The 17,539-nt window shown below is 38.3% G+C and overlaps 1 protein-coding gene across 3 annotated transcripts in view; it reads right to left on the minus strand.

The window, feature by feature from the left end:
• Positions 1-17,539, minus strand: part of NKAIN3 (sodium/potassium transporting ATPase interacting 3) — a 619,999-nt gene that overhangs the window by 51,450 nt on the left and 551,010 nt on the right. For all 3 annotated transcript variants that reach the window (XR_012020159.1, XM_072804505.1, XM_072804504.1), the window contains exon 5: positions 2,862-2,922. Coding sequence is in view for 2 of the 3 variants with exons in the window: in XM_072804505.1 (XP_072660606.1) it covers positions 2,862-2,922 (61 nt within the window). In the remaining variant the exon portion in view is untranslated. The remainder of the gene's footprint in view (positions 1-2,861; positions 2,923-17,539) is intronic.

Raw genomic sequence — 17,539 nt, forward strand, 5'->3', positions numbered from 1 at the left:
TGTTCACAGAGATTGATAGATATTAAAAAAACGAAATAAAAGTGAAACAAGACATATAAATAGGCTTCTTCATTCGAATGAATGATGGCAAGTTCTGATCCCATCAAACAGCATTATTCCCTTTTTGAGCTTTTTATTTCATTGTCTTTGACCTGCCATCAGAGTCTTTATAAGAGATACAGTCAGCAGAAGAGGCCGAGAGGTAACTAAGGAGATGGGTGGCTGGAAATAAATGTTTCCTCAAGCATTTATTACCCTTCAGAAATGTCCATCAGCTGAAATGTTAGTCCCACAGAACCACTTAGGCAGTGCAGAGGAGAGAGCGGGTAGCTGTTATTAATTTTTAAGGCTGGCAGTTAGCTTTCAGTCCAAGAACAAGGCTTAACTTTGCATTCTGAATAATGCAGAGATTTTCATTAGTTAGAATAGGAATTGAAATGATAAATGATACATTGTCTGCCAAAATACTGTGACATTACATTATATATTTGCAGTTACCTTTCAAAATAAGCTTTCTAGAAGTATACTTAGACAAATTGGAAAGCTACCAGTGTTGGCTTTCTTACTGTATGTTTAAATTTTGGAAAAACAAATCAAAAGACACATCTTTTTGACTGCGGGTTGGTAATGTCATATCCAAAGGGCAGTTCATTATTGCACCTAAAAGCTAAGTGTTGGCACAAATTGTACTAGTCTATGAGATCATTGCAATTGGTTTCCAGACATTTCTTTTTGCTCACATTTGCCTTCTGAAGACTCTGGGACAATTTAATTACAACTGCACTTTTGATTTCTACTTCTTTCAATAAAAAATGTAAAATTACACTCACTTGAGAACTATCAAACTAAAAGGTTTGTGATTGCTTTTCCCTGTCGTCTTTCTTCCAGTAGATCATCATGTCAAGTCTGCCTAGAGCACATTTATTTTGTTTTGAGCACGTAAGATTTTTTTCTGGCTCTAAGTTTTGTTTGAATTGATGGTAACACAACTATTATATCCAGATGCCTCTCGATAACTTAATATATGGCCCCAATAACAAACCCTCGAATTAAACCATTAATAGAATAGGCTTCTAGCAGCTGCTTGAATGCCAGTTTGATGGGCATGAAAATAGCTGATTCGGAGATTTCTATAGAGAAACTTAAGCTAATTAAAGATGCCAAAGTCAATGGAACTACAATATCTGCCAGTAGCAATACACTCCATATCCACTGACATTATTATTTTAAAAGAAGGCTGAAAGAAGGTCAAAATCATTTACCCAATTTAGACGAGCTGTTTCTTTTGCATGTCATTTTGTATTTTCAAGTTTTGCTTAAAATCACAAGCCTCAAGAGAAAGTCCTTTATATATTTATTCTAATAGATACAACACTATTGATTAATTTGCCTTTTCTCACACAATAAGGTAGGATGGAGCAGAAGCATCTTTTGAGACCCTCCAACCAGTTCAGGGAGGAAGACAAGAAACAGGTGCTTTTGGTACCTATTCAAATATACATTATAAGGGATTCAGCTGGGATTTATCAGGCAGTGTATCATTTTTTGGGGAAGTATTTATTCTAATAATTTCCGTTAGGTCTCAATTCCAGTTAAAATTGTTCCTGGTCAGCCGATTGTTTTTGAAGGTGCAGCCTGTCTCAGCTGTGAGTTGGAAGCACACTGCTGATTTTCTGTGCATTAACTTTGTCAGATTGGGGAACTACTAATGGAGCTCCCAAAAACATATTTTCTGAAGTTAACTTCACACTGGGAAGTGTTGTCATTACAAGAGCACTTTCGAAATGTCAGAAACTTTCTGGTTCATCTAGTGTTTTAAAAAATACCCCCAAGCCAGTTTAAAAGATGGGATGCAGTATGTTCACACATTTTCACTACCTGAGAGTTTAATCTCGGGGTCTAATATTTCTTCCAGTTGGTTAAATAAATCCTCGTTGTCAACTGGATTCCAGTTCATATACTGTGCCTGCATCTATTTGGTGGGAAGCATTCATCAGATCTCTTTGGAGTTGTGTTATAGAAAAAAGTTATCATGGTTAGCTGACTCATCTTCATTTTTTTTAAAGGATCAACTTTATAACCCAGACAGTAACTGCAATGATATAACTGAACCTTTGAGATAGGCGGGTGTAATTTTATCTAATAATGATTTATTTTAAAAAAATAAATTAAAAATTTCTTTGGTATCACATGAGCTCATGACAGTTGTGCCAAGAAATGCCTTATTCATTAGCAGGCACTCAATAAATGCCAGCTTTTAGCATATGTTGCTAAATCTCTGCCCACAGAACTTCAGGTCATATATGTCTTTCATTTCTTTGGTGGTATTCTGCTGAAACATGACTACTTAGCTTTTTAGCATCCCCTTAGTTATTTTACAGCATTTCTTTAAAAAAAATTTTTTAATCTCACCTTAAAGTTATCTTTTTTAGTTTTTGTGGAGCATTTTATGTAATATATATTCATATAATTCTTGCTGTAATGGGTTGTGTGGATATTATTGCTACTAATCAGACTTCAAAATTCTGCAGTAGCATACTTACAATGAAACAATCCCCAATTTTCTATTCAATATTATGTTTAGATCTCTGAAGAAAAGTTACTAAGACATGGTATGATACCAATCTATAGACTTCCACATCTCTGGGCATTCTCACACACAGCTTAGATTAAGAATTTCAATACTTAGTGCTACTTACTTGTGTGCAGTTCAGTTTGCAAATGTTTGATTGTAACTTTGCTATGCTTCATTTAGTCATTTTAAGTTCCAAATCTGAAAGCTTTCATAGCCCTGTAATGATTAGCTTTGGAAGCTATATTTCATCTAAAATAAACTAATAGGTAGCTATAATGGTACTTACAGGTGTCCTCTTCTTCCATGAAAATACTGATCACATAACAGGCATACACAAAACCGACCAACTGCAAAGGAGAAAAAAAATACTTTAAGAATCTATGCCAAATGTCCAGAATTGAAGAGCCTACACAATCCAATAAATAAAGATAAAGAATATATAGTAATAATGTCTATGAATCTTAATAGGAAAAAAATTCTATTTTTAAATAATGGCTGTGATTTTAAAGAGCTTTTCAATTTCTACTTAGCTGCAATAGCTTTCTAAAACAGTACACAGGAATGGGAAACTTTTTTTAGATATATGACTTAGATTTTGATTTGGGATTTACAGTTTTTACACGTTAAAATCATCACAGATTATTCAGAACACATATTTTTAAGTTCAGACTATTTAGAGAGCAAATTGTAGCAGCACTCATTATTACTATAACTATTTTAATATTTAATAGCCATAAAAGGAATCAAAATATGCTAATTGTAAATTAAATACCAATCATCAACTTAATTATTTGAAATGCTCAGAGAACATAAATTCTACTTAAATACTAAATTGTTTTGTTAAGTATATCATAAGAAAACACATTCATTTTGAGGTCATTAATCATATAATGACACTGAAGAGATACTTTATACTTTGGATACTAGTGATTAAATAAATGCAGGTGCCAGAGTGTAGGCTTTCTACCTTTTCATATGATTTTCTGTGCTTATTACACTCAGAAGGCAATTTTTATTTTATGGAGCTGGAGACACCACAATTCCTGGAGGACAAAATGGTCAATGCATCTAGTCTAGTCTAAAATTACTCAGAGTACTTTGATGAAAAGTAGATACCTAAATAAAAAGTAGATACAGTCTGTCTTCTTACTCTGTTGTTAACATATATCCTGTCCTACCCCTTATAGAATAACATTTGGCAAGGAAACTTTTCTAATAGTCCCAGTGTCTAAGGATGAAGTTCCCAATGCAGAGAATAATCTCTCTGGTGTTTATGACTACCCTGAAGATTAAGAACCTGATCTTGGAGTTCACCTCCAGACTGTTTAAACTGGGTAGGTTCAGGTGCTAGCTCTTCTTCACTTGCTGAGATGGATTTCTTCTCACTCTTTCAGGAAAATGCAGAAGGACTATGAGCTGAGAGGGCTAGAACCATAGATATTTGAACCAAGATAACTGAAGAGCATCTGTTGCTGCTTGACGGTCCCTTCACGTAGAAGACTGTTGGAATGTTGCTTCTCTAGTTTGCTCAGCACCTCATAGGAACTGTGATTGAGTTTGCTCACGTCCCTGTAGATGTCCCTCAACTTGGAAATGTTTTGGAAGATGGTCACATAACAGCCAGTAAGATTATTATAAAGAATAGTCAGCTCTTTTAGTGGTTCCTGGTTCAGACCTTTAAACACAGTCTGGTGTTGCTGAACTCTTCCTCAGCCTCAGCTGTACTGGCCTCATCTTTCTTCTCAGCCTTCTGCATCACCTCCAGGTAGTGCTGGGCACTGTCACGGTTCATGAGTTTCCAACCCACTTGGTGATTTCTTGCCTTCATCTCACTGAATGGGCCTATGTAGTTTTCCATGGTCCTCAAAGCCTGATCAGTTCATTTCTCTTCATAGTCTTCCCAAAGGACATCATTATTCCCTACAATGGTCACCGGTTTCTTATGAAGGTCTCACTCACTGCTGTGGATAACCTATAGGATTTCCACCATTCCCTTTGAGCTTTCAGGCATCACTTTGCACTAAGGGTATTCCTCATGTCCTTATATAACTTTTGGCTTTCCACTACATTCCCGGTTTATTACAAAAGGATATAACTCGGGAAGAACCAGATGGAAGAGATCCATAGGGCAAGATGTGGGTGAAAAACGCAGAGCTTTCATGCCCCCTTGAGTGCACCACTCTCCCCAAATCCCCAAGTGTTCACCAATCTGGAAGGTCTCACAGATATTTGTTTATAAAGATAAGAGAGAGCAAGTTCATCTGAATACTTTTTTCAGAATTTTTATCTTTTTTTTCTTTCTTTTTTTTTTTACTGAAGTCCTATTATCTTATATTTCTTTCCTGTAGTTTCAGGGCTTTGGGTTATGCTAAAAAATATTGTGTTAACTGTGTTTTCTGGAAATATTTATTGTCTATGTACTGAAGAGAACTGGCCAATATATTTCCTTCTTTTCCAAATGAGTCTTTTGACTGATGGAAAATAAGACCAGGGTTTTAATTATAGTTACAGCCCACTATCTTTCCTCTGTCAGTGAAATTTTTGTTACTGATGAAATGGGAGACACCCAGTTTTAAAAGAACAGATAAATGTATAGCAACAGAAAATCTGTCAAATTCAATTATTCACTAATGGGGCTTAATAATATCTTGATAGATGACAAGAAAGGAATTTTGGCTAGGTAATTGAAATATACAGTACCATTAGCTAGAAACAGTAAGATAAAGACATGCCATACTAGAAATATTAGCTCATTCTCTAGGCCCTCAAATAGAAATTGCCAGCCTTAATCTCAATATTATAACAAATGAATTAATTAACATATATTCTTTTACTTTTGCTTTATTGAAGGGCACACTAATAAAATATTTATTCCAAAAATTTCCTTTGCTATCGTGATTAATGAAACTGCTGCTTAATTAATAATGTTATTCTCATGAGAACCTGTCTAGACATCATGTTAATCACCAATTTGTTGATGGCTGAATGTTTTGTAGCTCTTGGTTTCCCAGAATATGAGTTGAAATAGTCCCTGTGGCTTTCTGCTTATCTCCAAGAAATGGAATAATGTGCATTCTTGCCAACAGCAAAGACACACAAAGTAAATAATACCAGGATAGTCCTGATTATGTCTGCTTTTAATAAAGTTTTGAAGGAGTCAGTAAATTTATTTATTTATTTATTTATTTATTTATTTATTTATTTATTTTGGAGTCAGTAAATTTAAACACACTGCTAATCCATTAAAGCCATCCATCTCTATAGTTACAACTTTTAAATGATTTTCTCATATGTACTGTAAATTCTGACTGCATAAGTTCCATTCCATCTTTTTTGGTATAGTAAATTAATGCAAATGACATAAGACTAGATTCTAACACCACTTCTTGTGTAAGAGGTTGATTAATTTTTGCAAGTAGGATTTGTATATGCGATTGATTTGTTTTGGCCTGCAGGCCTTGTATAAGGATTGGCAGGATTTGGTTTCACCCATGTAGAAATTAGGACGACAGCCACTGGCTGTGTGTCCTGCTAGTTGTGGATCTTAGTAAGAATGAATCAGAGAAATGAGTCACCTCTAAAAGCATGAGCATCTTAAGGGATCTCTTTCAGGTGCAACAGATAGGTGAGAAAAGCTCATCTAAGGAGTTCTGAAAAGCTTGTACAAGTCCTGCCTTACAGAGAAAGAATCAGTGGATTTGAGGGAAGCTAAAAGGATCCTTGATCAAAAATAACTCCCCAACTACTTTCCTAAATTTTCCAGCATTCACACCAACATTTAAACACTAAAGTTTAAGAGATTCCTTAACGAATGACAGAAGTTTCTCTATATAGAACCAGGCTCTAAAATGTTTTTTGTTAGTCGATTTTTCCTCAGATCCAAAATGATTCTATAAAGGTCTTGGCCAAAGCCATCTGTGGGAGGCAGGCAGAAGGTGACACAATTTTTTCTGTGTAGAGAGCTTTACCCTTATGAAAAAAGTCATCAAGTTAAACGTTTGCAAGCAGAAAGCTTCTCTATATGTAATTTATTTATGTTAAGGTGTTAAGTTGCTTATAAAAGAAAGCATAGCTACCTAATATCAAGAACTGTGCAGGGTTTGGGATTTCACTGTGTAAGCTAACAAGTTAGCCTCTTTCTGTTTCATGGATTCTGGGTCAGAGGCAAAGGGCTTTATTACTCATAGCTCAGCAGTCAGCATGAGCTTCATATCTCTGCTGCATTCCTCTTGGGTCACGATGGACCCCTACAGACATAGTGGGTTCTGTTACAGGAGAGGAACATTGAGCTACTTTTACAGCAAGGGAAGCAACCTATTCTGCTGGTGGGATGGAGGAGTGGTTACCACCTTCCTAAAGGTTGTTTGCTGAACAATCCTGAGAAATTGCCCAGGTAAAGAGTGATTATAAATTTGGAGGTTATCAGTTTATAGGTGGTATTTAACTGGGTTGGGACACTAAGGAAATGAGTAGAGTTAGAGAAGGGGGTTAAAGAATGAAGTTCTGGGACATTATGATGTTTAGGGTTTGGAGAGAAGTCAAGAAACCAGAAAGAGACTGAAAAGGCCTGACCAGAGAGGTACAGTGACATAAGAAGGCAAGGGTGTGGTGTCTGAGTGGCTCAGTCAGTTAAGCATCAAACTCTTGATTTCAGCTCAGGTCACTATCTCAGGGTCATGAGATTCAGCCCTGTATCCTGTGTCACACCCAGGGTGGAACCCGCTTAAGAATCCCTCTCCCTTGGCCTCTGCCCACCACCCTCAAAAGAAACCAAGGGCAATCAATTGTGCCAAAGGTCTCTGGTAGGTCAAGGACAATGAGCACTGAGACTTGACCATTGGATTGGATAGTTTGTAACAGATGGGTGACCTCGATGGGAGTTGTTTTGATGGAGGATGGGGCAAAAATGTGACCAGAGTGGGTTCAAGAGAAAACAGCATGTCAACAATTCTTTCAAGGAGTTTTGGAAAAGGAGAATAGAGAAAGGAACAGTAGCTGGAAAAAGATGTGAGGTCAATGAGGTGTTTTTTTGTTTTTTTAGTTTTAGTTTTTTTTTAAAAAAAAAATATATATATATATATATACTTAAGGATTTTATTTATTTATTCATGAGAGACACAGAGAGAGAGAGAGGCAGAGACATAGACAGAGGGAGAAGCAGGCTCCCTGTAGGGGAGCCCAATGTGGGACTTGATCCTGGACCCTGGGATCATGCCCTGAGCCAAAGGCAGACGCTCAACCGCTGAACCTCCCAGGCGTCCCTAGTTTTTCGTTTTGTTTTTTAAAGGTGGACAGTAATACAGCATGTTTGTATTTCAAGGGGATTAAGGTTTTCCTTAAATCATGATTCACAAATTGGGGTAATGCAGAACAAAGATTATTTGCCTGTCCAAGCACACGTCACTTTTATCTGCTTCCATGCCCTCTATAATCCTGCCTCAATTTGGCTTTCAAGGCTTGTCTCCCACTATTCTTGGCCATGAGCTGTGCTCCAACTCCCTGAGCACACCCCGTTCTTTGCTTGCCCATGACCCCCTAACCTGTTCTCACATCTCTGCTAGCACAGACCCTCTCATCCTTTGAGCCCTGTTGTAAATGTCACTTTCTTTAATCTCTCCAGTGGATACACCTCTAGTCTGAACCGTCTCACTACTTTGTTCTTATATCTCTAATGGCAGTTCTCAGTATTGCTTTGTGTCAGAGCTATGTATTCATTTGTTATCTTCCCAGTAGGTCCTTGAAGGCAGGACCCCTCTGAGAGAGCTGATGCAAAGTCCATATCTTCAGAGTCCTGTCCTGGTTCCTTCCGGAAGGAAGAGCTACACCTTCCACTACTTTGGCACAGTCCCATGTTCTTTTATGAAGGCCCATTTGATCTCTCTATTTGCATGACTAACTCTACTGCCAGGCTCTTTCAAGGTGAGAACTTTTTCTCAATTTAACTTCACATTTCTGAAATTTAGTATTTTGCCTCATACAAAGAAGGCACTTATTAAATGTGTTTGAACAAGTAAATGATGAGATGCACATATATCGAAGCAAAGTGTGGGAAGAAGCCAAGGTGGCTGGAATGAAGCAGATGAATTTCAGAATTCCAGCACATTAGCAAAGCTGAAATTCCCACATGGGTCACCCTGTCACTTAGCCAAAGTAAAAACAGTGTGCATCAGCACCTGTTACCTTGATTTGATAAGTTCCATAGATTTTTCTGCTTTGCTGTGATAATGTCTGGGTCATGCAAACAACACGAGAACAAGCCAATGATTGTACCATCTTAGACAAATGGATGGAACATGAACATGTAGAAAGGAAAGGTATATTAAGCTCTTTTCACTTATGAGTTAACTATTGGTTGGGTTTACATGAAACCAAACACTTAAAGTATATTGAAAGTAGCTAATGTGTATCTGAATACATACTGCTGCCTTCCCTGGGGAAAGAAATAATATGATGGAACAGGAATTTTTTAGCCACTTGACTGAAGTGATACAGTGGTTTTCATGAAGGATGGTAATGCTTCAACTCTCACAGGAAGCCTGAATGCAGCATGTCCTGGTTTCATGTTAGAGTGATAGACAACAGAATGTCCGGCTACATAACACATGGTTGGTTACTAATCTGAGAATCTTCTGACTTTGTCTTCTGGCGGGGGTGGAGGTTCAACTCTGTGCTATGGGTCACCCTCAATTTTGGACTGGAGAGCAGGTGTATCCTTCCTTCCTAGGGACTGATCAAAAAACCTCAAGACTGAAGACCAGGCAGCTGGTGGACAGGCTCATCTCACAGTGCTGTGTGGACACATTTCTTTTTCTATGACTCCCGGGAGTGCTTTTTCGTGGAACTGTCACCCACGCCCATCTGTTTTCTCTTGCATGCCCAGCAGAACAGAAGTGTAGGATCTTGGGATCCTCAAGGGGAAAGAATCATAGGAGGGACTGGTTTTTTATTTATATGGATCACTCTGGGAAGAGCGTGAATCCCAGTGAGTCCTAACCTATTTGTTTTCAGTCAAGCTGCTCATACTTTTCCTTCAGGAGTCCAGAATTAGAGTTATGTCTGTTTATGGAAGAGTCCTATGCCAATTGAAGCCTGAAATTATTTGAAGACATTTGGTTCAATCTCCTAAGAGTCCCACTGGTACACTGGGCTCTAAATGAATCAATGAATATGGAAATAAGTTGTTTTCTCCACGATGACCATAAAAATGCACAACAGCAACAGCATCGCATTTATTCGGGCTTTGGGGATTTATTGCCCTTACGTGTATGGGAAGCACTTGTGTAGACAGTCAAAATGGAAAACAAATGGGTTGCTGGCTTCTACCAAGGAAGATAAGCCTTTTAATGACATGCTTTTGTGAGGCAGACGCTTTGCACAAGCCAGCTCAGCAATATCATAGAGGACACAAATGTTAGTCTGATTTGCAAAGAGCGTTGTTGTCAGTACATTTCTGGTGGCAAGTTGTTGAGGAATAAGAGCATTGTTAAACAAACAAACAAACAAACAAACAAACAAATGTACCTATTCAAGTAGATCTATTTTATCTAGGACTTTTCCAAGTGTCCACTGCCAAATTCAGTAATTTTTCAGTGGTATCATGTGAATAGCTGGGTACGGTTATAGTACCCGAGGATTACGAGGTAATTTGCAGAAAAATTTTTCTATCAAGGAAAATTTCATCTGGCTTTTAGCTGATTTACAACTCTAAATGTAAACTCAATCAGAATCTTTAAATATGTAAAAATTATCATAAATGTAGTTTGGTGATAGAGATGTTTTTGCAATAGTATCATAATGTGATGGGTGAGGTCTTGGGGAGCATACATGTCTGTGGCTACATGGACTTGTAAATAAGCCAGGGCACATAGAGCTCTGCCTGTTTCACACCTGACCATTTAAATGGAGTCTGGCGCAGGAGATGAGTAAAAGCTAGGTGTGGGCAAAGCCCTCCCCTCCGCCTATGTCCACCCAGAATGGTCTCAGACTTGCTTGTTTGACCTTCTATCCCTTTTCTCATCTTGAGATACTGACTTCACCCTCTGACAACTCAAACCTCTTATCCTTAGGACTCATTTTGAATCTTCTTTCTGGCTTACTAAAGCACAGTCTTCTTGTCACTAGATGCATAGCCTCAGACCTGCCCATACTTCATCACTGCTGCAGCAGCTCACCAACCCTCCACTTGGGGTCAAGGGTGGGGGAGTATCCCATATCATGGACCACCTGACCTCCACTGATTGTCCCTGTGAAATGAATGCTAAGGACGGCCATGTTGCCATGGTGTTCCTGCATACTCCTTGGTTCTGAGCCTTTGCATCTTTTCTCTCCTGACTGCTGGAATGTCACCTTGGTCCTGGGACCAATGACGCTCTTAGCAGGGATTCAAAGAGTTCCATCTAATACTTGGCGAATCAATGAGGCCACTCTTGCTAGTAGCGTTGCTCTCATGCATCCAGGTCTTTGTATGGGGTTCAGCCTTGTTCCTGGGAGCCAATGCTTACCTTACAGCTGATGGTTATGGTGTCAAGAGTACATCTTCTGGTTGGAGAGATCTCAGTTCAAATTTTGGTTTTGGCATTACTACCTGAGTGACCCTGGGCAAAGTATTTAACCTCTCTGAGCTTCAGTTTCCTCATGTGTAAAATGAGACTAGTGATCAGATTACTTTATTGTTACCACATGTGAAGATTACTAGGATAATTAATATCCATTGCTTAGTACAGGGATTAGTTGGACACTCTTTTGGGCTCTATGTGTTCATTAATTCATTAAGTCTTTACATCTTTAGGAGCTAAGTTCTTTATTAACTCCATCCTATAGATGATAAAATTGAGGCATAGAGATAAATTAACTTGTCCCTAACTCACCTAGGTAGGAATTGACACTCTGGCTTTTTAGCCCATGATATTAACCCCTCTCCTTCCTGCTGTTCTGTATGTAGTTTTTCTATGGCTCAAAAATGCATTTATTTAGCAAAACAGTTACAAACTCTTATATAAGCAAAATTCCCAAGAAGAAAGTATTATTTGTCATAGTAATCCTTACATAGACTAAAGCGCTACCCACCTATCTACTTAACACATTACTCATCACACACTGTGTACTTTTTAAATGATGGTTTCAACTTTTAAAAGCATATATCAAAAATAAATAGAAAGAGGAGTTTTTCACTAATGACACTCATTTTCCTATTGCTCAAACTGAGAGTTCCTTTTGTAATATAATTTTGGAATGCTCTCAGAACTATATAGCAGTGATATTTTCTTTCAAACACTAGTGCATGTATGGGTCCAGGAAAATTCATTGTTATTTTATTTTTTAAAGATTTTATTTATTTATTCATGAGACACACACACATACACACACACACACACAGAGAGAGAGAGAGAGACACAGGCAGAGACAGAAGCAGGCTCCATGCAGGGAGCCTGACGTGGGACTCGATCCAGGGTCTCCAGGATCAGGCCCTGGGTTGACGATGGCGCTAAACTGCTGAGCCACCGGGGCTGCCCTGTTATGTTATTTTAGTTGGTTACTAAATGCTTTGTTGAAATTCAGGTGCATTATATACTTGAATCTAAACACAGCCTATAAATCATGACCAATAAAGAAAGCAAGGTTAATTCGCTCTTACGTATCCTTAGTCTATGTTGACTTCCAAAGGTTCTACCATTTTTATTATTTCTAGTCATTAAATAATGTTTTTAATAATTGACTCCATTTTGAGATGGTGGAGTAATGGTATTCAATTTTCTGCATAATTTGTGGCATTAATATTTTGGAAAAGTGGGACAGTTGCCTGAGTCAAAGAAGAAAAACAAAGAAACACCTGGGAACAATCTTGGTTCTCTATCATTGATGAAAACCAGTTGTATGATTTCTGGAAGATGGGGAGAGCTCTGGGTTACATAAACCACCCCCAAGATGTTATAATCTAAATATCTCAGAAAGAGCCACAAACTACCAGTGCAGGGCAGTGCAAATTGGTTGTGGGTTCCGTTAGGAGCAGCTGCATTTCCCTAGTGCCAGAGCCTGCTCTCAGCAACCTTCATTGTTCCAAGTTGGCCTTTCAGGGTAGACATCTCAGGTATAATTACCAACCTCCACTAAAGTGAAGAATATTCCCACCTAAACAAATTCCAGAAAGCAACTCCAGAAGGAATTTGGGAGTTGGAGTGTTACTATAAAAGATATTTGGGCTGGGTAAGGAGGGCCAGATTGAAAGAAAGTAGTTTAAAAGCTATATTTTCAACTTTTTTTTTTTTTTTTGGTTTAAAATATTTTACTTCAGGAGCCAGTGAAGTTTCTAGATGCTTTAAAGATCTAATTTATACTTTAATTAAACAATCTCTGAGGACCTATTGTACTCACAAAAATCCTTAAAAAATAGATTATACTATTTATGTAGTTGTGAGTGAAGTGAAATGGCACTTCTGCTTCTATCTCAGGTGTTTAAGGATCAGAATAGTTGACATTATGTCTATTGATTTTCTGTTTTAGTTCTGCTTCATCAGTTATCCGGCTGAAACCATTCTGCTGTATGGACAACCCAGAAGGAAGGCATTAGGTTTGGTTCAGCGTAATTAGAGCTGGGTCTCCCTACTCTGCCCTGAAAGGTAGCAACTGTGTGAGAAGAATCTCTGGTGCCATGTAAACTCAGTGGGAAAGAATGGTGTTCAATGAGTTTTAAAAATATGGCATTCAAGGTCCCCCAAGGGTATCTCCTTCAGAGTAAGTACAAAAAGCATATGATCCCTACCAAGTTTGACAGCTTTCTACTTTTCTACATGGTAGAAGGTGAGCTGAGAGAATGATCTCATTCATTTTAGAGAATTCTAGGGAATATCTGGATGGGTATATATTATACCTCTCTTTTTACAGTAATAATCAGATACTTCAAGACAGATTATATCCCGTTACATATCATGATGTATGTTTACATCTCATTAGAACAAGAGACCTATGGGACAATTTGTAGCCACATTTTGAGTATTTACCGGGGTCTAGTTACTTAGTGCTGAGTTCTTGGTAACTAATTTTTACAATGTATTTGTGAGGTAAATGAGGAACCCAAGGATCTGAATAACTTGTCTCTGGTTACATAGCTAGTTAGTAGTAGAATCAGGAATCAACCACAAATCTTTTAGTCTACAAAGGCCTATGCCTTTGACACAGTTCAAACTGAGCCAGATCAACACTCACCAGGAAAGATCTGAGATGATGAAGACACTGGTTATCTTGGAGGTTCCCCACTGACAGAGGCAAGTCACTTCATACTGCAATCCCTACAGCCATAGGCCCCCCTTTGTTCTTTTCAATGACAGACCATACTAAGCCCCAGCCCAGTAACACTTTCACGTCTCATTTTTTTTTTTTTTTTTTTTTTTTTACACCTGCTCTTGGGTCACAAAGTAAAGCAGAACTATAACGCTCAGGCCCTACAAACACATTACATTTAACTGCTTCAGCTTCAACTCTGGCTTTCATCTCCATTCTCAAGTTTACTCTTGGCCTCAGCCTTAGCTTTGGCTTCATTTACTTGGCAAATTCTGTCTTCATCTGTAGCTCACAATCTTTAGGGATTCTTCTAGATGGCATCAAACCCCAACAGCCACTAGACTCCTTTAAACTCATCTTGACAAATAGGCTTATCTTATTCATTCATGGTTTCCCATCTCTTCAGATGAAGAGAGCACTTTAATACATTGTTCCATAAGCTTTTCCTACAATGAAAATTTTCGATTCTATGAAAGTCCCACATTTAACTCAGCACACTCCTTAATCCTGCCTATTACTTTGTTGAGCATGAGACTATTGAAGCAAACCAATTAATCTATCCACAGACACAACTTACTGTATTTTCTTTCTACATTTTTCCATCATACCTTCTTGATGTGCCTGAGGATAAGGAATATTTACTCTTTATGATAACCCCCTTCACTAACGTTGTTTTCTTATCTTGATTTTCAAAGATCTTTCTTTTGCTCTTTTGAGTTTGTCTGCGATATCTTCTTTTCACAGACTCTCCCTTGTGCCTTCAAAAATGTTTAGTTCTCCCTTATCTTACAAAAATGTCACTTGATTCTGTTATGTCTTACAGTTCCTTCGTTCCACCCACAAAGTTCTGAAATGAATGTTTTTATCAGCTGCCTTCTTTCCTTTGCTTTGCGTTCCTTCCTTAATTCACTGCGATTTGGCTTCTGGCCCTACTTTTCTGCTGAGATTGCTCTTTTAAAGGTTAACAGCCTACATTTTGTCAAATCTAATGGCCTTTTTATCCATCCACATTCACATAGTATTGGCACTATGCTCCAACTTGACTGTGAGTGTTAGGTTCTGCCAGGCTCCCACATCTCCATCCCTGCTGGGGCCACTTAATCCACCACTGTTTTTCAGCCTGGCCACAGCATCAACAAGCAATTTTTGCTGTAGCAATAGAGGACCAAAAGATTCTAGGTCAATGGTGGGACTTAGCGACAAGTCACTCTTTGACATTAGCAGCATGGCCCTGGTTGATTTTATGTTGATATAACCTTGAGTAAAAAAGAACAAGCAGGGACAGTCTAGGTTTGGCACAAATTTAGGAATAAGAAAAATCTGCTTGGGATCTGAGGAGAAAGGACGAAAACAAACTTTAGGAGAGTATCAAAGTCATCTCTGATCTTCACTGTTGTCTTCAGCCAAGGGTATCCTTTCTCAAGAAAGCGAAGAAGGCCAGGATCCAGGCTTTGGGATGGTGATATCATCTCAGAGCTCTTGGTTTAAGGGATTAAAAACCAGTAAAACCCATTTAGGAAGAGTTATGGAAACTGGAGGCAAGAACAGCTTCCTGAGAAAAGGGGATCTAGAAACTAGGGAGAGAGGCAACTAGAGTTGAAAGACACCTTTTCTCTAGTTTAGGAGAAAAGGGGTAGGGATTGAAGGAAGGAACCAGAACTGATGATGGATGGTACAATTAGGAACAGATGAGTAAGTACGCAGTTGACACTCACATTGGTCATCATTTCAACAGGATTCTTACAGGTATCCATCTTAGGACATGGAATTGCTTCCAGACCCTAATAGCTAGCTGCGAAAAGGCTCCTAACATACTACCAAGCTTGGCTGCCACTCAGCTGGGACTTCAGAAGGGTGGAAGGTATGCACTGCTTCTCAAACTCAAATGCACATATATATTTTCTGGGATCTTGTTAAGCTGCGAATTCTGAATCTAGTAGTTTTAAGGTGGAACCTCAGATTCTGCATTTCTGGCAAGCTCCAGTGATACTGGTAGTTTGCAGACTGCTCTTTGAGGAGCAAGGAGTGAAAGAAGCAACTGTTATCATGAATAGCTGGGGTTAGGCTGAACCCGTCTTTCAGAAGAATCAGGTCCAGGTTTGGTCCTTTGGCTTTGGTCCTACTACAATCTAATAAGTACAGTGGATAGAATCAAAAGCAATGTGGATATTTATAATATGCCAACATTTGTTTAAAAAATGTGGGGAAAGAGAATACATATGCCTATCAGCTTGTATGTTGTAATAGATTGCTGGTTGCTTATTCCATGTTTATTCTTTATTCTTTAGCAACAGAACCCCAGTGTTTGTGAGTGGCAAAGTGCCCAGCTTAAAATCTATCCCTTCAGAGGGCTAGTCAATTAGTTGTGGTATGGGACTTTTAAACCTCTTTAAAAGGAGCTGGCTGCTGGGAGGCATGCCCTTTTGTTCTTCCTTCTTTTTGGCTGGAATGTTGATGTGATTGATTTCACTCTAGCCACCATATTGTGATCGTGAACTGCCTTTCAGGATGAAAATTGTGTCCCAAGAATAATGAGGAAGAAAGATAAAAAGCCTGAGTCTCTGATGACCATGGAGGCACCATTATAGGCCCATTGTGCCTGTCTCCAGATTCCTCTTGGATGAGAGAAAAATAAAACTCTACCTTCTAAATAGCCGTTACTTGGGCTTCCCTTTATATGTAGCTAAATTCAATTGCTATCTGCTACTGTATGCACATAGTATTTCTCAGAAGGTTATCTGAGAACTGATATCAGCTGTTGCCTCCTGGGAGGGAAACTGATGATTCCCTGGGTTAGGGGCTGAGAGGGAAATTTAAATTTTATAGTATCCCCTTCTGTCCTTTTTGGAGTTTTCATTCCAAGAACACAGCCACAACAAACATTCACAAATAATAAACCAACAATAAATAACAACAAAACACAAACAAAAAAGCAAACCAGTTAAACATGAGTAATATGAGAACCTTGCATTCTTGCGAGTGTTCAAGAAAAACATACTTTGAATTTTCAATGCCTGTTTTCATATCCTTTGAGTGAAATTTTCTTTTCATTAAAGATGAAAGTGGACCCAGCTGTATTATATGAACTTAGATATTTGTACATGAATGAAAATTAGCATGCAGAGTTGACATTCAACTCAACTTGGATTTTCTTTTTCGTTTTTGCAGAATTTTACATCAGGATCGCTATGCAAATCATTAAAGCTCCAGCATTTTTTTACCACTGAAATGAGATCTCCAAGATTCGGAATTCATATTTATGATCAGTAACTAGGGAATCAACATCTGAGGAAGAAATGTATTTTGGAAGTTTGTGTCTCTGTTGGGTCTTCATATAATTGAGTTAATCTATTTAATGAAGTGTTAGATTTTCATTGGTAGTATTTATGGCAAATATCACAGGAGACACAAATCTATGTGTGATCAGAATCCATTTAATCAAGATCATTCAAGAATCTTCTGCTTACACAAACATCTCCATTTGCTTTCTAAGACTTTCAAAAGAAGATTTATTTACTTATTTGAGATAGTGTGTGAGCAAGGGGAGGAGCAGAGTGAGAGGGAGAGAATCTCAAGCAGACTCCCGTTGAGCCCAGAGCCTGACACACAGCTCAGTCCCAGGACGCTGAGGTCATGACTGAGCCAAAATCAAGAGTCAGATGCTTAACCAACTGAGCCACCCAGGTA

Source organism: Canis lupus, chromosome 28 (genome assembly GCF_048164855.1).
Source record: "Canis lupus baileyi chromosome 28, mCanLup2.hap1, whole genome shotgun sequence".
NCBI lineage: Eukaryota > Metazoa > Chordata > Mammalia > Carnivora > Canidae > Canis > Canis lupus.